Genomic DNA, 25,238 nt, shown 5'->3' on the forward strand with positions numbered 1-25,238 from the left:
CTCATTTTTCACTTCTCAATAATTATTTCTGATTAGTTCAGAAAGTCAGAGTATCACATTTGTAAATATAAATAAGAACAAAGCTCTGAGTAGAAACCTCTCCTACAAAATAAAGTACATGGATGCTATGAAAGCTATTTAGCATCACCATGTGACACTAGAATAGGAAGAGGTCCTGAAAATCATTCAGTTCAGTCCTTTTAATTTACAGATGAGAGAACTGCTGTTGGGACTCGTCCATGGTCACACAATTTCTTAACATTCCATTCAGATTAGAACCAAAGTTTCTCACTTCCAGTTCAGTGATTGGCTCCCAACCTGTTCCACTATAGTTGGAGCTGCTGGAAGTCAGAGTTATGTAAGTGGCTGTTATTTTACAGATATGTATATATGAGTATACATCCAAAAACATTAATCTCATTAACAGATGTATATGTACTATGTTTATAGATGTATGTCCACATGGTTATACACATACAGGGGCATTGACTACACAGCACTGATGCTGTGTTGATGGTTGTATGCACCATGTATTATGATGCCCTCTAGGTATGAGATCTAAACCTAGGGAGGGAGCAAAGACGAGAGTGCTGAGTCAGAAGAAATGGATAAAGGAAATCTCACCTAATTAGCCTCCAATTCAGGGCTCTGTGCATCAGATTTCCCCAGACTCACCATGAAGAAAGCAGGCCTGGCTATGGGCAGCTCTTAGCTAAACATATCACCATGCAAATAGTGGTCACAGGAAAATTCTTTTAGGATCTTTTCTCCAGGCTTCATTCTGGCCAGTTTTCTCTACACTGGCTTCTAGTTCACTAATTTTTTTTATAGTAGTCGCTCTTTTACATATCCATTGAGGTTTTTAGTTCACTAGATCTTTCAATTACAGAAATTCTGTTTTTCTCTTTTAAATCTCTCTAATCTTTTGAAAATATCTTGTTCCTTTTTCATGTATTCAGTTATTTATTTCTTTCATAATTTTACAGCTACTTATTTTACAGTCTGTGTTCAGTAATTCCATTACCTGAAGTTCTTGGGTGATCTTGTTATGCTTTTTGCTTGACTGCTGATTCTGGCTGGAAGTAGATGATTTTCTGGTATATTTTGTAATTTTTTAATTATGAAGTCATATCTGAGAGGGCTTTATTAGTGGTATCTTGTTGAGAGTCCATCTCTTTAAAGCACTTTTGCATTGGCTTTTGCCTGATGCTCCAGGCTAAGTGCGGGCCATTTTCCATATTTACCTCTTAGCTTGGGGGCTTCTGGACCACAGTGTTAGTACATCTGACCCCAGGCCTGTCTGAGAGCAGACTATCAGTTCTTAGGGCAGACTCCTGTACCCCCGTCCAAAATCTAAAACCCACCAAAATCTAAAATCTGGGCTGAAACTTTACTAAGGTTGAAACCTTATAGAAGGGAGGGGATGAAACAGGCTGTGAATATGGGTGACTCAGAATGGGGCAGAGAAGGCACCTTTAACTTCTCTCTGGCCCCCTTGCCCTGTCCCATTAAGATATCCCTCCCTTCCCATTGTAATTCTTCTGTGTCGTTGTGTGTGTATTGCAGTTCACACTAGTTAGGGCCAAGATTGGTGTACATCCCAGTACCTCTTACCTGCCCTCTCATCACAAACACAGATCAGGTGACTGAGCTCTTTCCAAATTCCTGCTAGATGTACAAGGATGCACTCTCTCACCTATTGCCTTTAAAGATGATCGGTTTCCCAAAAAAAGCTTCATCCTTAAAAAAATGATTCTCCCTTAGCCTTTGTGTAGAAATGATGATGCCATCTCATTCCTCTTAAGGAACAACAAAAAGCAATATGATGGAGTTGACAGGAGCAGCTGGCTCTAGTGGGAGAAATCAATGAGGAAATTGAGAGTTCGCTTTCCTCTCCACCCCAGCCTTGGCGAACGTGAGGGACCTTGTCTGGCCTCCCCCTGGGTGAATCTTCTGGGTCTGCAGAGCATCTCCCTGACTCAACATTGTTTCTCAGGAACTTGGTGCTCCTTTCCTAGTAATGCTCCTTTCCTTTCCTTTTACTAGATTTCCTAGTAATCCCAAGTAATGAGCAGCTTGCTCATCTCCCAACAGATTCATTCCCGAGCAAGAAACTGCCAGTATTGTTTGGGAAAGGCTTTTCTCCCATTTCCACATCCTTTTATTGGTTTGTTTTCCCTCAGAAATATGCACATGGATGAGATATTGAGCAAAATAATAAGCCCTTATTAGAGAAGATAGTGTTTACTTAGAATTATTAACTGTTCAGAATGAATTTTGTACACTACTGCAACCAAAAATCTGTATTACAATAGTACTGTCTTATCTGTAGTTTCACTTTCTGTGGTTTCAATTACCCTCAATAGAGGAGAATAAGATATTTTGAGAGAGACCACATTCATATAACTTTGATTACAGTATATTTTCTTTTTTTTTTTTTTTACTGTTTATCTCTTGCTGTGCATAATTTATAAATTAAACTTTTATCATACATACCTATAGATAGGAAAAAAAATAGTCTATGTCAGACTTGGTACCATCTGAGGTCTCAGGCGTCCCCCAGGGATCTTGGAACCTATCCCTCATGGATAAGGGGGCACTCCTGTACTGGAAAGAGAGGTAGGAATGTGCAGAAAATAAAGTGAACACATTACCAAAGATGCCTGGGAGTACAAAAGCTTAGGAGTCTTTTGGTGATATAAATATGTAGTAGTCCAAAAAAAAACCTAACAGTGTTCTGTGACACTATTTTTGTCTCTGCCATTCGAGTAGCTCATACAGGCTTTGTTCTGGTGATTTATACTAGAAGCCTATAATAAAAACGCAGCCTGAAATCATGCAGCTGGGTACCCTTCATTTTTCTTCCATGGACAGTTCCCGAACTTAACAAATTACAGCAGGCCTGGCAAAGCTCTTCCTTCAAAGGAAATACATGCCTGGCCATGGCAGCTGCCCTGTTGGGTTTCTTCTGCTTTCTGGCATCATTGGTGATGCTGTGGGGATTGCTAGATGGTTTTTATGAGTACATCATGTACTACATAATGACATTTTGGTAACAACAGACTGCATATATGACGGTGGTCCCATAAAATTACAGTGGAGCTGAAAAATTCCTATGGCCCAGTGATGTCATAGCCATCTTGTCATCGTGGCATAAAACATGACGATATGTTTAGATGCACAAATGCTTACTGTTGTGTTACGGTTGCCTACAGTATTCAGTGCATAACATGCTGTACAGGTTTGTAGCCTAGGAGCAATAGGCTATATCCTGTAGCCTAGGTGCGTAGTGGGCTATCCCATCCAGGTTTGTATGAGCACACTCTTATGATGTTCATACAACAGCAAGGTCTCCTAACAAGGCATTTCTTAGAACATATCTCCATTGGTAAGTGATGCACGACTGTACTAGAAAAGAATTTCTAGGAAGATATTGTGTCTTTTTAGTGGGTCAATAAAAATAATACTCCCTTCCCGTCTTGAGTCAGAACCAACTGAGAAATCAGCACAGAAGTCAGACAGATGGAAATGAACATACCAGCTTTATTACAGATAATAGCTTGATTGAAAAATGCAACGTGATGTTTAGCCACATGCTTTTTAGTACTTGCTGCCTCTGTTGAACTCAGGTCTCCAAAACTGCAGGCTTTTCACTTGTAGAGGACGAACTTGCTTCTGCAGAAAGCTTATCACGTGGCCAGAATAGAGCCAACTGTCTCATCATTGTGGGCATGTTGATTAGAAAGAACTCATTTAGGCTTTGTCCTGATCATTGATACTGCAAGCTTCTATAGGAATGCTCAGCCACGGGGCCAACCCACTCATATGTGGTTCCATTTCCCAAAGTCACTTGTCAGAAAAGTCACTCTTTTGGGGACAAGAGAATATGGAGTAGAAAGCAAAGTCCTGTCACATGGAAACCTAGGGGCAGGCGAATGACTGTTGCCCAAATTCTGCCCTCAAAAGCATGAAGCCAGTGTCACATCATGTCTGAGAGTAGATGTGAGAAGCTCTTTTTGGATGAGTCTTGTGGAATTCTTTGTTTATACTGCAAGTTTAGACGCACTTGTCATCTGAGGTCATTGACTTGGCCTTTCTTACTTGGCCATATTTATGTGTGTTTTCGGCTTCACGTGTAATATTGTGGGGAGAGTTAGCTATTTTCTACACTGCAGCATCTTGGGGAGTTTTTTTTCTCAGCTCTTTTAAAAATCTTGGCAAAGTTAGGAAGTGATTTTGCCATTGGCATACCAGAGATGACAAACGTAGGCTTGGTGATTCTGGCATGGGTAGGTCGTCAGGCTGGGCTCCTCTGAAGAGCATTTTGTTCATCGTGGCAGAGGGTTCTTGCTAGTGAGCCTTTGTGTTCCCCAGCCTTTCACCGCTGGGTGCGTCATTATAATAAGGACTGGAGCTGGGGCAGGGAGAATAACTGGAAATCAAAATACATTAGTGCTCCCGGGAGCCTTAAAATAATTCTGTTCTAAATTTTGATGCACGAATCTCCTTTTACAAGTATAGAAGCAAGAAGCGTAATCAATCAAGGGTCTTTGTCATGCTTTGCAGCTTTCTTAGGAAATGCAGACAGGCAATATGTGATTACCAATAGCGTTTTGAATTTTCAGTGATATTTGCCAACCCATAAGCCATCCCAATGAGCAAGGTCAGGGGCTCCAACCCCAGTTGATAGGAGAGGAAACTGATGGCCTTACTGACTTATCCAAGGACACAAAGAAGTCAGGAACCCAGCTAAAAATAGAAGTGAGAATTGCCTGGTCCCCATTCTTAGTATAAGCACCAGATTACATTCCCTTCTGCAATACTTGCTAATTGTTCATTTCCGACAAAACATAGTGGGAATTTTTCCTTTATAGCTGGTTGTAACATTTAAGATGCCTGTAGTCACTCATAACCTCTGTTTACTTATCACAGCCAGATAGCTATCTTATTTACCTTATATTTGATTCTTTTTCACTTTTACATCTGTGCAGAGAAGTTAATATATGTGAAAGCACTTCATAGATTCTCAAATGGCATGTAAATTTTATTTGGTATTATTATAATACTTGTATTAGTCATTTTTACACTGCTGATAAAGACATACCTGAGATTGGGCAATTTACAAAAGAAAGAGGTTTATTGGACTTACCGTTCCACCTGGCTGGGGAGACCTCACAATCATGGTGGAAGGTGAAAGGCATGTCTCACATGGCAGCAGACAACAGAAGACAGCTTGTGCAAGGAAATTCCCATCTTTAAACCCATCAGATCTCCTGAGACTTATTCATTATCACGAGACCGGCACAGGAAAGACCTGCCCCCATGATTCAGTTACCTCCAAGCAGGTCCCTCCCACAACATGTGGGAATTCAGGATGAGATTTGGGTGGAGACACAGCCAAACCATATCATTCCACCCCTGGCCCCTCCCAAATGTCATGTCCTCACATTTCAAAACCAACCATGCCTTCCCAACAATCCTTCAAAGTCTTAACTTATTTCAGCATTAACTCAAAAGTCCACAGTCCCAAGTCTCATCTGAGACAAGGCAAGTCCCTTCCACCTATGGCCTGTAAAATCAAAAGCAAGTTAGTTACTTCGTAGATACAACGGGGGTACGCCATTGGATAAATACAGCCATTCCAAATGGGAGAAATTGGCCAAAACAAAGGGGCTGCAAGTCCCATGCAAGTCCAAAATCCAGCATGGCAGTTAAATTTTAAAGCTCCAAAATGATCTCCTTTGACTCCACTTCTCACATCCAGGTCATGCTGGCTGATGCAAAAGGTGGGTTCCCATGGTCTTGGGCAGCTCCACCCCTGTTGCTTTGCAGGGTACAGTCTCCTTCCTGATTGCTTTCACGGGCTGACATTGAGTATCTGTGGCTTTTCCAGGCCCACAGTGCAGACTGTCAGTGGATCTGCCTTTCTGGGGTCTGGAGGAAGGTGGCCCTCTTCTCACGCGTGGTACCTCAGTAGGGACTCTGTCTGGGGGTTCTGGGGGCTCTGACTCCACATTTCCCTTCTGCACTGCCCAGCAGCAGAGGTTCTCCATTTGGACCCCCCAACCCGCCGGCAGCAGACTTGCCTGGGCATCCAGGTGTTTCCATACATCTTCTGAAATCTCGGTGGAGGTTCCCAAACCTCAATTCTTGACTTATGTGCACCCACAGGGTCAATACCACGTGGAGCTACCAAGGCTTGGCAGCTTTCACCTTTTGAAACAACAGTCCAAGCTGTATCTTTGCCCCTTTTAGTCATGCTGGAGTGGCTGGGATGCAGGGCACCAAGTCCCTAGACTGCACACAAGCAGGGGCACCCTGGGCCTGACCCACAAAACCATTTTCTCCTAGGCCTCCAGGCTTGTGATGGGAGGGGCTACTGTGAAGACCTCTGATATGCCCTGGAGACATTTTCCCCCTGTCTTGGGGATTAACATTCTGCTTCTCATTACTTATGCAGATTTCTGCAGCCAGCTTTAATTTTTCCTCAGAAAATGGGTTTTTCTTTTCTATCACATTGTCAGGCTGCAAATTTTCCAAACTTTATGCTCTGCTTCTTTTATAAAATTGAGTGCCTTTAACAGCACCCAAGTCACCTCTTGAATGCTTTGCCGCTTAGAAATTTCTTCTGTCAGATACTAAATCATCTCTCTCAAGTTCAAAGTTCCACAAATCTCCAGAGCAGGAGCAAAATGCCACCAATCTCTTTGCTAAAACATAACAAGAATCATCTTTGCTTTGGTTCCCAACAAGTTCCTCATCTCCATTTGAGACCACCTCAGCCTGGACCTTATTGTCCATATCACTATCAGGCTTTTGGTCAGAGTCATTCAACAAGTCTCTAAGAAGTTGCAAACTTTCTCACATTTTCCTGTCTTCTTCTGAGCCCTCCAAACTCTTCCAGCCTCTGCCTGGTACCCAGATCCAAAGTCACTTCCACATTTTCAGGTATCTTTTCAGCAACACCCCACTCCTTGTACCAGTTTACTCTATTAGTCCGTTTTTACACTGCTGATAAAGACATACCTGAGACTGGGCAATTTACAAAAGAAAGAGGTTTACTGCACTTACAGTTCCACCTGGCTGGGGAGGCCTCACAATCATGGCAGAAGGTGAAAGGCATGCCTCACATGGCGGCAGACAAGAGAAGAGAGCTTGGGCAAGGAAATTTCCAGTTTTAAAACCATCAGATCTCGTGAGACTTACTCTCTATCACAAGAGCAGTGCAGGAAGGACCTGCCCCCATGATTCAGTTGCCTCCCACCAGGTCCCTCCCACAACATGTGAGAATTCAAGATGAGATTTGGGTGGGGAACAGCCAAACCATATCAGTACTCATGTTTTTAACTTTGCATCATTAAAATGTCAGCACAGATATTTCCCCTTCATAGTGGCCAATAGAGTTGGGCTGGGAGTGGCAGTGGTAAACACTTACCTCATACTATCCTGACATAACTTAGGATGGCGTGTATTCACAACAGTATGAGTAACAATAAATGAGAAGTTTTCAGTCACAGATGTCTTTCAGAGAAACACAAATTGATAAATATACATGTACACTTACATAGGCAACAGAATGGAAGCACTGATAGAAAATAAGACACACATACAACTTTGGGAGAAGCTAAAAGTATTTTCAGCTAGAAAAGATATAATTGGGGAAAATTATTTTCCTACCAGTTGAAAGAACAAATCTTCCTTTCATACTCTTGATTGTGCATGTATATGGTGTCTATTTGCAGGGTTTGTATACTTTTCTATAGATACTGTGGAATTCTCTTAACAGATTTTGGTTGCACCATACTTGATTACATACACAAGGGCCTTAGTATATCCCATAGCTTAATTGAATCTATGGCATAGAAAAGTTTAAGTAGATAGCTTTAATATGTAATGTTTCCTTTCTAGAGCTGATTTTCAGCAGCAGTGAATGGAAGTGGCAGAATGTGGGGTTTACAAGTCAGCATTAGTTTCTTTTTTTTTTTTCCCGTTAGTTATTGGGGTACAAGTGGTATTTGGTTCCATGAATAAGTTCTTCAGTGGTGATTTGTGAGATCCTGGTGCACCCATCACCCAAGCAGTATACACTGCACCATATATGTTGTCTTTTATCCCTTGCCCCCCTCCCACTCTTCCCCCCGAGTCCCCAAAGTCCATTGTATCATTGTTATGCCTTTGTGTCCTTATAGCTTAGCTCCCATATATCAGTGAGAACATATGATGCTTGGTTTTCCATTCCTGAGTTACTTAGAATAATAGTCTCCGGTCCCATCTAGGTCATTGCAAATGCTGTTAATTTTTTTTCTTTTTATGGCTGAGTAGTATTCCATCATATATATATATACACACACACACACATATACACACACATACACACACACACACACATACATACATACATAAATACATACCACAGTTTCTTTACTTGTTGATTGATGGGCATTTGGGTTGGTTCCACGATTTTGCAGTTGTAAATTGTGCTGCTGTGAACATGCGTGTGCAAGTATCTTTTTTTCGAATAATGACTTCTTTACTTCTGGGTAGATACCCAGTAGTAGTATTGCTGGATCAAATGGTAGTTCTACTTTTAGTTCTTTAAGGAATCTCCATAGTGTTTTCCGTACTGGCTGTACTAGTTTACATTCCCACCGGCAGTGTAGAAGTGTTCCCTGATTGCTGCATCCAGGCCAACATATACTGTTTTTTGATTTTTTGATTGTGGCCATTCTTGCAGGAGTAAGGTAGTATCGTATTGTGGTTTTGATTTGCATTTCCCTGATCATTAGTGATGTTGAGCATTTTTTCATATGTTTGTTGGCCATTTGTATATCTTCTTTTGAGAATTGTCTATTCATGTCCTTAGCCCACTTTTTGATGGGATTTTTTTTTCTTACTGATTTGTTTGAGTTTGTTATAGATACTAGTTATTAGTCCTTTGTCAGATGTTTAGATTTTGAAGATTTTCTCCCACTCTGTGGGTTTTCTGTTTATTCTGCTGACTGTTCCTTTTGCCATGCAAAAGTTCTTTAGTTTAATTAGGTCCTAGCTATTTATCGTTGCTTTTATTGCTTTTGCTTTTGGGTTTTTGGTCATGCAATCCTTGCCTAAGCTGATGTCTAGAAGGGTTTTTCAAATGTTATCTTCTAGAATTTTTATACTTTCAGGTCTTAGGTTTAAGTCCTTAATCCATCTTGAGTTGATTTTTGTATAAGGTGAGAAATGAGAATCCAGTGTGATTCTGCTACATGTGGCTAACCAATTATCCAGCACCATTTGTTGAAAAGGGTGTCCTTTCCCCACTTTATGTTTTTGTTTGCTTTGTTGAAGATCAGTTGACTATAAGTATTAGGGTTTATTTCTGGGTTCTCTATTCTGTTCCATTAGTCTATGCCTATTTTTATACCAGTACCGTGCTGTTTTGGTGACTGTGGCCTTATAGTATAGTTTGAAATCAGGTAGTGTGGTGCCTCCAAATTTGTTCCTTTTGCTTAGTCTTGCTTTGGTTATGTGGGCTCTTTTTTGGTTCCATATGAATTTTTCTAACTCTGTGAAGAATGATGGTGGTATTTTGATGGGGATTGTGTTGAATTTGTAGATTGCTTTTGGCACTGTGGTCATTTTCACAATATTGATTCTACCCATCCATGAGCATGGGATGTGTTTCTATTTGTGTCATTTGTGATTTCTTTCAGCAGTGTTTTGTAGTTTTCCTTGTAGAAGTCCTTCAACTCCTTTGTTAGGTATATTCCTAAGGTTTTTATTTTTTTAGCAGCTGTTTTAAAAGGGGTTGAGTTCTTGATTTGATTCTCCACTTGGTCACTGTTGGTATATAGAAGAGCTACTGATTGTGTACATTGTGATTTGTATCTGGAAACTTTGCTGAATTTTTTTATCAGTTCTAGGAGCTTTCTGGAGGAGTCTTTAGGGTTTTCAAGGTAAATGATCACATCGTCAGCATACAGGGACAGTTTGATGCCTTTTATTCTTTCTCTTGTCTGATTGCTCTGGCTAGGACGTCCAGTACTATGTTGAAGAGGAGTGGTGAGAGTGGTCATCCTTGTCTTGTTCCAGTTCTCAGAGGGAATGCTTTCAGCTTTTCCCCATTCAGTATTATGTTGGCTGTGGGTTTGTCATAGATGGCTTTTATTACATTAAGTTATGTCCCTTGTATGCCAATTTTGCTGAGGGTTTAATTATAAAGCGTTGCTGGATTTTGTCGAATACTCTTTCTGCATCTATTGAGATGATCATGTCATTTTTGTTTTTGATTCTGTTTATGTGGTGTATCACATTTATTGACTTGTGTATGTTAAACCATCCCTGCATCCCTGGTATGAAACCCACTTGATCATGGTGGATTATCTTTTTGATATATTGTTGGATTCAGATAGCTAGTATTTTGTAAGGTTTTTAGCATCTATCATTCATCGAGGGTATCTTCTTTTTCGGTTGTGTCCTTTCCTGGTTTTGGTATTAGGGTGATGCTGGCTTCATAGAATGAATTAGGGAGGGTTCCTTCTTTATCTTGTGGAATAGTGTCAAAAGGATTGATACCAATTCTTTGAATGTCTGGTAGAATTCTTCAGTGAATCATCTGGTCCTGGACGTTTTTTGGTTGGCAATTTTTAAATTACCGTTTCAATCTCGCTGCTTGTTACTGTTCTGTTCCGGGTATCTAATTCTTCCTGATTTAAGTTAGGAGAGTTGTATTTTTCCAGGAATCTATTCATCTCTTCTAGGTTTTCTAGTTTATGTGCCTAAAGGTATTCTTAGTAGCCTTGAATGATCTTTGTATGTCAGTGGTGTCAGTTGTAATCTCTCCTGTTTCATTTCTCAGTGAGGTTATTTGGATTTTTCTCTCTTCTTTTCTTGGTTAATCTTGCTAATGGTCTATCAATGTTATTTATCTTTTCAAAGAACCAACTTTTTGTTTCATTTATCTTTTGTATTTTTTTGTTTGTTTCAATTACATTTAGTTCTGCTCTGATCTTGGTTATTTTTCTTCTGCTGGGTTCAGGTTTGGTTTGTTCTTATTTCTCTAGTTTCTTGAGGTGTGACCTTAGATTGTCTGTTTGTGCTTTTTCGGACTTTTAGATGTAGGTGTTTAGGGCTGTGACCTTTCCCCCTAGCACCGTCTTAGCTGTATCCCAGAGGTTTTGATAGGTTGTGTCATTATTGTCATTCAATTCCAAAAGTGTGTCCAAAGTTTCCTGAATTCATTATTGTTTTTTCTTTAAGCTATCTATTTCCTTGAATATTTCTCCATTCACTTCTTGTATCATTTTTTGGATTTCCTTGCATTGGGCTTCGCCTTTCTCTGGTCCCTCCCTGATTAGCTTAATAGCTGACCTCCTGAATTCTTTTTCAGGTAAATCAGGGATTTCTTCTTGATTTGGATTCACTGCTGGTAAACTAGTGTGATTTTTGGGGTGTTGAAAAGCCTTGTTTTGTCATATTACCAGCGTTGGTTTTCTGGTTCCTTCTCATTGGGTAGGCTCTGTCAGAGGAAAGGTCCAGGGCTGAAGGCTCTTGTTCAGATCTTCTTGTCCCACGGGGTGTTCCCTTGATGTAATACTCTCTCCCTTTTCTTGTGGATGTGGCTTCCTTTGAGCTGAACTGCAGTGACTGTTGTCTCTCCTCTGGGTCTAGCCACCCAGTGAGTCTTCCTGGCTCCGGGCTGGCACTGGGGGTTGTCTGCACAGAGTCCTGTGATGTGAACCATCCATGGGTTTCTCAGCCGTAGATACCAGCGCCTGTTCTGGTGAAAGTGGCAGAGGGTGCAGTGTACACCGTGGGGGTCCTTAGCTTTGGTGGTTCAATGCTCTATTTTTGTGCTGGTTGGCCTCCTGTCAGGAGGTGGCGCTTTCCAGAGAGCCTCAGCTGTAGTAGTGTGGAGACAGACCAGTGGTGGGTGGGGCCGCAGAACTCCCAAGGTTGTATGTCCTTTGTCTTCCACTACCAGGGTGGGTAGGGAAGGACCATCAGGTGGGGGCAGGGCTAGGCGTGTCTGAGCTCAGACTCTCCTTGGGCGGGTCTTGCTGCGGCTGCTGTAGGGGAATGGGGATGAGATTCCCAGGTTACTGGAGTTGGGTACCTAGGAGGATTTATGGCTGCCTCTGCTGAGTCATGCAGGTTGTCATGGAAGTAGGGGAAAGTCGGCAGTCTCAGGCTTCACCCAGCTCCCACACAAACCAAGGGATCTCACTCCCAACACACCCTGAGTCTGTTTCCAGGCAGAGGGCCAGGCGGGCTTGAAAACTTGCCCGAGGCTTTCTACCTCCCAGAGTATTTGGGGTGTCTCCCGGGTCCTGTAGGAGCAGTCTGTGAAGATCTGTGGCTCTTCTCAGGATTGCTGGCCTGCTCTTGCAGTCGATCTGGAGGTGAAATTCACAATGCAAGCCTCCGCATGCTGCTCTGTCTGGAGCTGCAATCTAGTCCTGCCTCCCATCTGCCATGATCCAACCAGCATCAGTTTCAATAGCTCCTGCCTCCTTTAGGGTCTCTCCTTCTTCTCTTCGTAGTTATTCCTTGAGTTTTGTGTGGGAGGCTTATATCATCTCACCTAGATAGAAGAATTACCTAACCCTTCCACTCTCTTCAACATTTTTTATTTTGAAAAAATTAAAAATTACAGAAAGGTTGAAAGAACAGCACAATGAAATCCATCCTGCACCTAGATTTTTTTTTTCCTCCTTTGGACGAGCCATTTAAGAATAAGTTGCAGATGTCATGGCACTTCCTTTCTAAATATCTTAGCATCTATCTCCTAAGAATAAAAATGTTCACTTTTATGATTGCAATATGATTATCACAGTCAGGAAAGCTAACGTTGATGGAATACTGTAATTTAAAACACAGTTCATAGTCAGATTTGCACAGTTGTCTCAGTATTGTCCTTTATTTTTCCCCCAATAAAAGATCCAGTCAAAGAGCACCCGTTGCATTTAGTTGTCATGTCTCTTTAGTCCTTTTTCTTTTTGTTTATTTTCCTTTCCTTTCCTCTTTCTCTCTCTTCCGTCTTTCGTTTCTTCATGACATTGACAGTTTTTAAATGTCCAGGCCAGTTATTTTATCTTACTTTCTACTCCTAAAGCAAACATAATTAAGGAAATAGGGAGTTTGCCTTATGCAAGTTTAAAGTTTTTTTCTTTCTTTCTCTTATGAACCTCCATGATTTTCTGACTTACTCAGAAGCCTCTAAGAAGATGCTATATTCATTCCTATTGGGTGCATGAAATTAAAGGTAGCTTTTTGTTCCTAAAAGTCTCTGTCCTGATAGACTCTTCCAAAGACTCACTTCTCAGAACATTTGTGAGGCTGGCGAATATATAGCAGGTGCACTTTTGACAGAATGGCAGGTGTCTCTAGGAATTTGTTTCTGATATTCATAGGCCTCGTTCATAGCTGATTCTGTATTCATATCAATAGTGAATACTTAGCTGCATTTCTTACTTAGAGTTTGGTTGGTTCAAGTCAGTTATTTTGTTTCTTAGCAATAGTCAAATCTTTCAACTTAATACTAATCATATATATAAAGAAGAAAGTAAATCTCATTCTGATCATTAGAGCTTTTCAGTCATGAAATTAATGTTTCTTGTTACTATCACTGATTCCTTTTGAGGTTTCAGTGATGTGAAATAGTTTGTCGTTACATCACATCTCTCCAGGTGTAGAGTCTGATGAGTAAATTTTAGGACATGTTAGAAAAGACTTGGCAGTTTCAGTATGGGGCAAATCTAAAATGAATGAGTTTGTGTTTTAGCTTTTTAAATATTAATATACTTTTAAAAAAAAAATTATAGACAAGAGAAAGACAAATATTCAGAGTTGAAGTAGGAGAAATCTTTCTTCATTAAAGATCCTGGCCATATCCTAAAGTTGTATTCAAAAAGAGCAATATTTTTGATTGTTTGTTTGGTTTTGTGTTTTTACTTGATTCCCATGTCCTTTATACAGCTCTTCTTCATCAATTCTCATTGAATTTCAAAAGTAGCTACTAGCTTAGAAGACAGGAACTTACAGATGTGTGGCAGGCAAGAGTGAGATGGGAGTAAAAACTGGCTCAGTTAACTGGTTTGTAACTTCAGCCTGTTAGAAGCTTGTTTCTTTTAGTGCACATGGGAGCTTTTTTTGGTCATGTGAAAGCATACAAGGTTATCCAGGAAATTTTTGCTTCATTATAAAATGGAGAAAATGAAGTCATATAAGCTCCCTGAGACATTAAGAAATATAGTCTGTTCCACTGGAGATAACACAAGTAATTATCACAAAAGGGGTTGGTTATCATTTAAAGGGGAAATATTATGTTGACATAATATATAATTTCAGCATCTGTTGTGCCTTATTTTGGATTATAAATCCAAACTAATGGATCTGTGGAGCTGTTTAGCCCTTTTCTCATCAAATTCCCATGCCTCCTGGAAAAGTTGACATATGAAAGATTCAATTGAGGTAAGCGTTTTGCATTTAATAACACTTTCATTCTGAAACTAGTATTACTAAGTGTCTGCTGTGCGAAAAGTTATTTTATTTAATTCATAGGTCAATCTTGCCAAGTAACTGTTCTTCCCTAAACAGATAAGGAAAGTGAGGCCTAGAGAGGTAAGATAATTTGTACAAGATAACATGGCTAGTGTGAGGACTGAGATTCAGATTCTGTTCTTTCTGACTAAGTTTTGCCCTAATTCATCAATTAGTATGAGTCTTCTCAGAGATCAGGTTAATCACCAGTGAGTAATGCCAGATTAGTAACTGTTGAGAATGTTGTGGGAATAAGGAATAGAGACCAGTTAACCCACACACCCCGTCTTGTCTTTTACTGGCCGCCAACCACTGTAACCTCCCTATCTAACATGGCTAAATAGCCAAGTATGAGACTTCACAAATGTATGCTATAGTAGTTGGGCCATTGGCCTCCAATCCCAAAGTGAAATCCAAGCAAACCAAACTGTATCATGGCAGAGCTCTTTTCATCCAGGTTAGGTGTAGACCTAGGACTGATGTAGGCCAAAGACTTTTCTGTCCTTTTTTTAAAATCCCAGAGGTAAATCTCAGATCTTAGTATTCCAATGGTCCGTGGAAAAGCAATAGAGGGCCAGGCATGGTGGCTCAAGCCTGAAATCTCAGCACTTTGGGAGGCTGAGGCAGGCAAATCACTTGAGCCCAGGAGTTCAAGAGCAGCCTGGGTAACATAGCAAGACCTCATCTCTTCAAAATATAAATTCAAAAATTAACCAGGCATGGTGGCTCACACCTGTGGTCCCAGCTATTCAGAAGGCAAAAGAGTATCCCCTGAGCCTGGAAGATCTAGGCTGCCTTGAGCTATGATCGGGCCACTGTACTCCAACCTGGATGTCAGAGTAAGACCTTGTCTCAAAAAGAAGAAAAGAAAACAGAAATAGCCCCAGTGCCAAAAACCATGCTGGCATCAAGTGCCTGTCTCGTGGTGACCGTGGCCTCCTGAGCTTGCTAGGTAGGCAAAGGCAGGAAGAGGATGAAATCCCAGATGAGAAAAATGGGACTTTTGACACTCTGGACCAAGGAAAATTTCCTCCCCTTGCTCCTGACTGCCCCTGGGGAATGGAATTAGTATAAGAGAGCTCAGAATAGAGAGAAAACTGTGAGCTGAGGACAGCTGAAACTGCCAGACTACACTTCTCTTCTTTGGACTCAGAGTTGCTCCCTATTCAATGGCTATTTGATTTTCTTTCCCCTTCAGGAAAGAGAGATTTACACAAAAGAGGAAATGTAGCCTTCACATTCTCCTTGTCCCTAGGCAATGCCTGTGTTTAAGGATAAAGAACGTATATATTTATGTGGTTCTGTTAATATAAATATTTAATATCTGCATAAAAGGAGTACCTTTGGATGGTAAATTTCCACTTTAAAAAACTAACTGACCAGCTTCAGCAAGCTTAATTATTATAGCACAAGAGGTTTTGTATTTGTTTTGGGTGATGATAAAAGGGCTCAGTGGTAAGAAGCGGTGTAGGGGTGCGGAAACTGGGGAGCAATATTCTCAACTGTAATGAAAATTTATCCGTGTGGTAACTTTTGCTTTGAATACGAATCAGAGGGAGTTCATGCTTTGAGACAAATTTATGGTTAGCAGTAAGATAAAGGCCTGTTTTACTGCCTTCTTTTAACTTAATAAATCTTAATTGCTTTCTCTCCATAAATTAAAGCATTTACCATGCTATATCCAATTATCATATTTGTCATGTATAGCATCAGTTTCACAGAGTAATTGCCATGTGGGCTTTTTGGAAAACATCACCTTCTATTCTTTGTTTTAATGCCTGATAGGAATTGCCAGCTGGATTTTCAGTAAAGACTCTAGTCTTGCCATGTCGCCTCAGTTTTTTAAGGATGTACAGATACTTATTGGACTAACTTTGGGTGTTACAGCATCATGGGCTCACCAATTGAGGGCAAAGTAGGAAGGGGAGAGAAATGGTGTGAATTGTGGACTATTTTGAAAGACATTCAATTTTATTCTTTTGAAGTACATAACAAGATATGTCTCAGAATAGATCCTAGAGACTGGCTTTTGTGAATAGATTTATTTGTAATTAGTGGAATTTCACATAAAAGCACTAAAATTCTAGAGAATATGTTATGGACTTAAGTAAGTTATATAATCTTCTTTATTCTGTTAATTTGCTTAGCAAACCCTTTCCTGGTATTTAATGTAGATTTACAGTTCAGTTCAATCCAGATGAGTTATCACAAATGTTCCTTATAAATTAGTTGGATTTCATAATTCTTGGCTCCACGCATGTGAAAAGGGTATCCACAAAATTTTCAGTTTTAAGTTGACTGGACAGACTAGAGAGTGGCATTATTTTATTGAATGGCTGTTTATTTATCAAAAGAAAAAAGGACAGAAATGAACATAGAACTGTATGTATTTGCTGTGGTAGTTTTGGCCTGTGTGTTCTCAGCTCTGTGCTACACCACTTCTCTACTCCACTCTGAATGGCAGGGAGGCTGCTCCTGCAGGCTACAGATCCTAGAGCCCCCGCTTGGCTGGCTTCTGGCTGGGTTAGGCCAGCAGGAGGCTCTGATAAAAGACTAGAGGTAGGAGGAAAGGAGCAAGAGGGTATTTTCGCCTTCGCTCTCTGCCTCCAGCAACGTCTCTGATAGAGGGTGAGTCTTACCCATGGCTCCAGCTTCTAGCGTGTTTCCAGCATCCTCTGATGGCTCCATACCCTATAGGGTAGGAGTGGGCTCCTGCTGTTGAGAATCTCTAATTTGCCCAAATGTGCCCTCTTTGACGTTTCAGCTGCTCTCTCATGTGTAATAAAGTCTCTGTGTTAAAAGAGTGGTTTCCTTTTCCTGATTCATATATTTTTGTAGAACACTTTGTTTTTATGTCACAGCGTATAGTCTTTTGGATGTTGATGAAGGAAATGTTAACTTATTCATTATCTCATTTAATCAGCTTGGTATTATATTTAGGTGATGGGGCAAAGAAGAATAAGACAAAATGACCTGATGGCCCTCGGGGAACTCAGTCTGTTTGGGGAGACAGTGTGTTCCCCAAGTGCCAGGGGAGCTAAATGGAAGAAAGACCTCGACTGTAGTAGTGGTGGGAAAGATGTCACAAAAGAGGTGACATCCGAAAGTCTTGCCGGATGCTAAGATCTTGCTGAATCAGATGCGGAAGAGCATTCCCAGCAGAAGCAGCAGTTTGTATGAAAGCGTGTCTCATGTTTGGCTGCGGGAACATGGTGGAAGCAGCAGTTTGTATGAAAGCGTGTCTCATGTCTGGCTGCGGGAACATGGTGGTCAGGGGGACTGGAGGAAGAGGAAGCTAGAGAGGTGGTCGGGGTAGACCACCAAGGGCACTGAAGCCTCTGCCAGGCAATTGGACTTTATCCTGTTAGGACTGGGAAGCAGTGAAAAGGATTTTAAGCAGAGGAATTACATGAACGGATTTATCCTTCAAAAAAGTCGCCCTAGGAGAGGTGTGGAAGAGAGACTAAAGGGCTGAAAATGGAGGCAGAGAAACCTCCTGGCCAGGTGGTGAGTGGCAGAAGTCCTGGTGGGAGTGGGTGGTGTTTAAACAAAGACCTGAATTAAAACTGAAGGCATGCTATGTTAAGAAAGTAGAATGTGGAGAACTTGGTGATTTGTTTGAAAGTGTTAGGAGCTGTTGTTAAATGATGGTCTCAGAGATCAGGGAATGTTTGTCTGGTTTAGCTAAATAAATGTTAAAACTACAAGCCTGTTTCTCAAATTGGGGTCGCTGTGTCCTCTTAGAGGTCTCATGCAAACTGAGTTGTTTATGTTGCTTATGAGCTGGATGTATCTTAGGTTTCAAAGAAGTTATGGTTGCAGCACTACGCAGGTCTTACAATAAGCCAAACAAGCAATTCTTTATTAAAAAGCATTTGCTACTCCCGCCACCCACCACCCCAAGATCTTTTTCCTGGCCATGATGTGCCTTATCTCTCTCTACTAGTCATACAATTTGTTGGCCACCCACTGTGTATTTATCTCATCTCCTACCTCTACCCATCACAGCTTTCTCATCTTCTGATTAAATAGAAGAATTAGCCTCTTATTTGATAAATCATTGTATGGGTACCTGTGTCTAAGGGTTTCTGAAGTCTAGCAATAGAACATCCTCTGCTCGTTGAGAAAACATGTAGGCTCACCCGTCACCAAGCCCTCCACGTGTCAGAGACTGCACTGAAAGAACACTCAATTCTTTCATGTAGTTAAGAGAACACAATGCTCGTCCTCTGGGAGTTCAACATCTGGAAGCAAATCTAAAGAGGGAGAAACTGGCAGGGAGAAACACATTAGAAATAGCATCTGCCTTAAATGATGTTCGGTAGGATTTGGGTTGAGGTGCTGCTCTGGGGTTATGGCCTGGTGTTAGTAGTCTTGATAGCTAAAACTAACATGCTTCTTTCTTGTAAGATTTCAGATTGAATATAGTGTTTGAGAGCCTGGGTTCTGGGGTCTGACTTCCTGGCTCTGCCACTTCCGTGTGTCACCCTGGCCAAACTATGTCATCTCTATGCTTTCCATCACTGTAAGATGAGGATCATAATAGTATCTACCCTAGGAATGAGAGGATTCAATGGCATGCGTGTGTGATGTGCGGCACACTTCCTGACGCAATAAATACTCGCTGCTGACCCTTGCTGAAGCCAAAAAGAAGCCTCTGAAGGCTCAGCTGAGAAAGGTGTGCTACGTGAGTACCAAAGATTGCTCGCCTTCTTTCCAAACAAGAGCTGCTCTGGCTAACCCTGAGATCCTTTGTAGTCATTTAATTACAAAGAAATTCTGGAACATACTTTCTTCAAGCCAAGTTAGTCTTTTTAGTTTTTAAGTTACATCTTGATCGTATCACACACAATCAGTTGTCACTTCAGGGCACTTCCAGAAACAAGTTTGCAGGCCAGCATGTGACAAACGACACCTTAGAGGAGACTGGGGCATCACTGCCTCTCTGAAACCTTCCATTGATACTCATCCCCTCCCTCCTCCTTTGAGTTCAACACACATTAATCAAGCACCACAATTTTTCAGGTTCTGTATTAGGCTCCAGGGATATAAGGGTGGACAGACAATTCCCAACCTCACGAAATTTGCAATTGTGTGGAAATATATGTGAACAAATTCAATCCACTGTGATAGAGGCCCCAATGGGAATGTGTAGAAGGTCAGAAGAGGTACACAGAAAAGACGACAAGGAAGGCTTCACAGAGGTGGTGACATCTCACTAGGATTTTGAAGGGAATAAGAATGGGGAGAATCAGAAGATCCGAACGGTTTGCACAGGAGAACTACACCAGAGGTGTTGTAGGGAGACGTGGTAGTAGATGAAATTGAAGATGTAGGCAGGAGCTTGATCATTAAGAGCTTGGCCTTTGTTGTGGGAACATCAGGGGCCACTGAGGGACTTCAGGTAACAGAATGCCACAGATTCACAATTTTAGCAGGATCACCCTGGTATGAAAGACAAACTTGAAAAGGGTTTGCAGACGCTGGCAGGTTCATGTCACCACTGCGGATTCATTGAGGGCAGAGACAGAGTCCTATTCATCTCTGTATCCCTAAAGTTTAGTGCTTTATAGACATTTAAGAATTTTTTTTGGAGTGAAGACAGCCCAAGTTGAATTTTCCCATTCTGTATCCTATCCTCAGAACATGCTGACCTGGACCTCCATCTGTCACAAGCAGCTTGACTAAGATCCTAGGAAATTCCTTTTTTTCTTGGCATTCTTTTAACTAGCACTCTTTGTTTACTAGGCCCTCGGTGCAGCTGTAGTGTGTGATGATTGATGCTTGTAATTCTGACCTCGAAGTACTTCATGGCTTCTAAATCATCAAAAAAAGATTAAAGCATATTCTCAGTATCACTGTAGTGTTTGTGTGTTTTACTGCCTTCTTCTCTGGAAAGTGGTGGTTTATGAAGTGCCCGTGTACTTGTGTGCACACGGACACAGTGAGAGTCTGTGATGGTCCTCAGCTCTTCACCCACGGGGAGGCTATGGTGTGTGCTCGAAAATAAACAAACAAAATAATCTGAGTTCTCTTCATGCCTAGAAGGAGGAAGCGCTTGGTCCGAGGGGCAAAGTGGCTTGAAATGAGAGCGAAAGCAGTGGTTAGGAAAGCAGAGGGAATGATGAGGCAGAACTGGTACAGACCAGGAGTCAGGCAGTTTATGAGCCAGCCGTGGCTGGTTGCATTCTGGCCCCAGGAAGAGCAAAGCCCAGGGTCGGGACTCCAGTTTCACGTTCTGTGTGCCTGGACCCGAATCATCAGGCTTTTATTTGGCAGGATTTTCCACCCAGCTATATTTGTATCTTAGTAACAACCGCTCAGTAAAATGCCAAACATTAGGCAAGTGAAAACATCAATAATTAGAGCCTCCTGTTCCCCACACATCTTTTCTTGAAAACCTTTGTTGCTGCAGGGCTGACATTATTAGGCATAGAATGAAGAACTCCAAATAGAAACTGTGAAATGGCTCCATCTTATAACCTGAGTCCTAAAAAATAAGGATGTGATGTTGTCACTAGGAGGGAGATTTGTTTGGGTTTCTTTTTTTTTTTTTTTTTTTTTGAGATGAAGTCTCGCTCTGTCGCCCAGGCTGGAGTGCAGTGGCAAGATCTCAGCTCACTGCAATCTCCACCTTCCGGGTTCAAGTGATTCTCCTGCCTCAGCCTCCCAAGTAACTGGGACTACAGGCGCTTTACCACTTGCCAGTTCTGTGAATTTGGGCAAATGTTTTAGACTCTTTGTGTCTTAGTTTTGTTTTTTTAATCTGAAATATTAGAATAATACAGATTCCTTATTTTACAGGGTTGCTGTGAGGCTGAAATAAAACGGTGGGTGTGGAAATGCTCAACTAGAAAGCCGTATCTGTATCAATAATAGCATATTAAATATACTAAAGAACATCATAAATATCCTAATAAAAATAGAAATATATTTCATCTGCAAACATGACGTCCTCCAAAATTTTCCCAAAGTAGAGTAGGGAAATGAAGTGTTTATTGAATCTCTACCTTAGGGGAGGTGTTCCAGCTATCACTTTATCCGTTCTGCAAAGTAGATCTTAAATCCCAATTTTAGACACAAGGAAACTGAGGCTCCTAGTCAGGGCAGAAGTGGGATTCGAACCTGACTCAAGAACTTAATGCTCTTTCTCCTTGGCTACATTATCTCTCGTTGTCTGTGTAGTTCCAGACCCCCAGTGTTCTTAAAGGCTGCTCACATTCTTTGGTGCTGGGAAGTGTGCCAGCCATTTCTTGGTCATTCACCCCTGTAAGTGGGGCAGGGTGGGACCCAGAGGGAACTGGGGCGCCGGGTGCCCCCAGAGAGACCAGCAGCACGGAGTCATCTGGTGTGTAGGACAGGCCCTCTGTTGGTGTTCCACTTTTAGGGAGTTGGCCTGGCACGGACAGAAAGCCAGGCAACAGCTATGCCACATTTCCTAGCCCTTGAGAAGATGGCTACGGCCGTCGTTTTCAGAAGTTCATTCTTTTTCTGTCAAAGTGAAGCCACCCTTCATCAGGACTCGTCTCAGGAATCAGTGCCTCTCGTGTATTCTGACCGGCCCCTTATTCTGTTTGTAGAAGGAGTGAGATTAGATTTATTCTATGTAGTAACTGCTCTGCTAAGCTTTTCTGGGGCTCTTCCTGTAGCTTTGATGCCGGGCACTGGGGGAAAGGGTTCCCGATATGGCAGTTCATTAAGTGTCTAGTGGGGCCCACTGCTGCATGCATTTTCTTCTTTATATCATTTCCCTGATTCCCAGGCAAACAGTCGGCTTGTGAACTGGAGCTGCCCACCCAGAGAACCAGAGATAATGCCTGTTGAAGGGCCAAGTTGCATATTCAGCGAGGATGTCAGTGTGTGGGAGAAGCATTTGTTCAGCCTGCGGTTCTGAGAGGAACTGTGTATTGTGTTCCCATAGGTTCTCAACAGGAGGTGTGTAGAAGCGGCGGTGATGACAGGCCTGGCTCTGAACTGCCACATAAACAAGAAGTCCTTGTTTGACAGGAAGCACTACTTCTATGCAGACCTCCCTGTAAGTACACTTTGTGATCCACCCCACTGCAAGTTCTCAGAGCTGGGCCAGCCCTGCTGTAGGGGGTCGGAGCAAGGGAAAGGGGCTGTGCCTCTCATGCTTTCAGCCAGCACTGTGTCCATCCCAGCGGGAAGTTCTGCCCAGCCCTGATGCAGGAAGGTGCCCCTGATGTTTACTAGATTGGATGCAATTGTCCTGATTGCTGACTTCTTGCTTACCTCATGCTTCTGGTGGCTCGCTCATAATTGCACAGGGAGTAGAAGCCAGTGTTCGCAGGCTCAGCCTGCCCGTGGTATTTGGTGCTAATTGCCTGTTAGTACAAAAGCTAAGCCTCTGGCTGATGCAACAGTAAATGCATACTGTAGCTCTGTCGGCAGAGCGAGGGCGTCTCGCTTTTAAGTTGAAGTTCCCAATAATAGGGCTGTCTCCTTTGGAGACATTTCTGTCATCTCACAAGGAGCAAGTAAGTGGACAATAGTAAGCGGAAACATGAACCAGAAACCTGGACCAAGAACAGTAATTGGCTGAGCAGTACACTCCATACTGACCCGCTTTTTTCTGAAAATTAAAAAGTTTTTTTCTTTAAGCCACACCATGTGAGTGAGAGCCAATTTTTCATACCATCGAACTGGAACAAAACTGAAATGTTGAATGGGTTTCCCAAAATAATGTTTCATTTGGTCTGATTCAGAAAAACAACAGTGACGATATTGTTTTACCTCATTCTCCTTGAACTGAAGATTGGGGGGAGCTGTTTTTTAGTGGGTGAGGGCATGAGTAGAATTAAATAAAAAATACAAGTAAGACTGCGTTCTCCAGGGGCTGCTGCTTTTCCCCTCTGGCCTCCAGCCTCTCAGCAAGTCTACTGTTTGGTAGGGCAGAAAGAATTAAACCACCTTTCTTTATCTTTTAAGAGTGACAGACAGTTTGGTTGAGGTGGGAGATTTAGTAATAATATGACTAAAATGAGATGTTTTGGTCATCTGTGGCTTTCTGGTCTTTCTGGCCCAGATCGTTCAAATAATCTAGAGTTTCATGGGACATACTCATATAATAAAGCATTTGTTGTTTATCTGAAATTCAGATTTAACTGGGTATCTTATATTTTATCCAACAACCTACCCAGAGCTTAGTTTTACAAATTGAGACTTCTCGCCTCAGCATAGAAAACGGGTTAGCCTTTTGCAGGATTCTCCAAGTGTGGTCCCCAGGGCACTAACGTCAGTATCTCCTGGGAACCGGTAAGAAATAGAAATCTTCAGGCCCCACCCTCGACCTACTGAGTTGGAAACCTTTGCGGTCGGGCCAAGCAGTCTGTCTTTTGACAAGCACAGTAGTATTTCTGATGCAGTTAAAGTTCTTAAACTAATGGCTGGCCAAGTGGTGAAAGACACGGATTTTGGAGCCTGACCACCTGAATTCAGACGTTGACACTGATGCTCACTAGCTCTGTATGTGACTGTGGGCAAGGTCCTGATCCCTCCGTGCCTTGTTCCTCCTTCCAAGGATGGTTGTGGAATTAACTGAGTGGAACACAGTGAGAGCAGCGCCTGGGACCTAGAAAATGCCACAGATGCCTTTGCTCTTATTCTCTGTTCTTCTCCAGTTCTCCTCATTGACCTGCTATCTCTTTAGTGCGTGTTGGTGCCTCTGTGCATTTGAAAGTAATTCTTCCTTTCCACTTAGAAGCAGGTGAGGGATCCTTGCAGGATCCATCAGTGCTTTAGTAGCATGTGCCTTCCGTTAACGGAGGGGGAGTGGCACAGCGTTTTCTGGCTGGAGGAGCTAGGGAAGTTGGGTCAGGGAGGGCAGCTGCCATGATTGATTCCTTTAAAAAGCGGAAACAAAACAAGCTTAAACACACACTAGCAACTGCTGTTGGCCGTGTGGAGAGTAGATGGCAAAATGCTTAGCCAGCATTCCGAATAAGGAGGGTTTGCCAGGAGCCTGGCAATGAGATGCAGAGTTTAGGCTAATGAGCTGGATGGAAACAATAAATTCTTTTCTTAGGGGTCCCTGACAATGATATTATTGTTATTCCCCAGTACAGCACTTTAGTGAGGGTGATGGGCTGAATTCGTGTTGTTTATTGTGTTGTTATCGGGAGTGGAGGATTTGGGGAGGGTGAAGGAGTAATGGCAGGGGCAGAAGAGACCAGGTTCAATGATGGCTGCAATGCAGCGACTAATTTTTTTCTCCTTTTCCTTTTTTTTCTTTTACTGTTTTTGCTTTAAGAAGGCCTGTCTTTGTGTGACATTGTAAAAGGGATAGTAAACTGAATCCCAGCTTTTATGTGTGGACCAGTGACTGTGTGTACCCTATGTTTGTGTGCAGGCAGGCTACCAAATTACCCAGCAGAGGCTCCCAATTGCTGTGAATGGGAGCTTGACATACGGCGTCTGTGCAGGGAAGAAGCAGAGTCAGGTGATCCCCAAGACGGTGAGGATCAAGCAGATCCAGTTGGAGCAAGACAGTGGCAAAAGCCTCCACGATGACCTGAGGTCACAGACGCTCATTGATTTGAACAGGGCAGGTAGACTTGGAGTGTTTTCATTACTTCTCCTATCTACTTCAGTTCTTGGATTGCAGGCCCCTCGTTTCATCGTTAGAGTTTTCTTAAACAAATTGAGAAAGCAGTCACAGGAGCCTAACAGATGGAGACCAAAATATCAGCATTAGGATT

The 25,238-nt window shown here is 42.0% G+C and overlaps 1 protein-coding gene across 1 annotated transcript in view; it reads left to right on the forward strand.

Annotated features, from left to right (window-relative positions):
- GATB (glutamyl-tRNA(Gln) amidotransferase, subunit B) overlaps positions 1 to 25,238 on the forward strand; it is an 84,958-nt gene that overhangs the window by 15,442 nt on the left and 44,278 nt on the right. The window contains exons 3-4 of the mRNA XM_011973232.1: positions 22,442 to 22,555; positions 24,890 to 25,088. Coding sequence (XP_011828622.1) covers positions 22,442 to 22,555; positions 24,890 to 25,088 — 313 coding nt within the window. The remainder of the gene's footprint in view (positions 1 to 22,441; positions 22,556 to 24,889; positions 25,089 to 25,238) is intronic.

The sequence above is a fragment of the Mandrillus leucophaeus genome, unplaced genomic scaffold, assembly GCF_000951045.1.
Source record: "Mandrillus leucophaeus isolate KB7577 unplaced genomic scaffold, Mleu.le_1.0 Scaffold136, whole genome shotgun sequence".
Classification (NCBI taxonomy): domain Eukaryota; kingdom Metazoa; phylum Chordata; class Mammalia; order Primates; family Cercopithecidae; genus Mandrillus; species Mandrillus leucophaeus.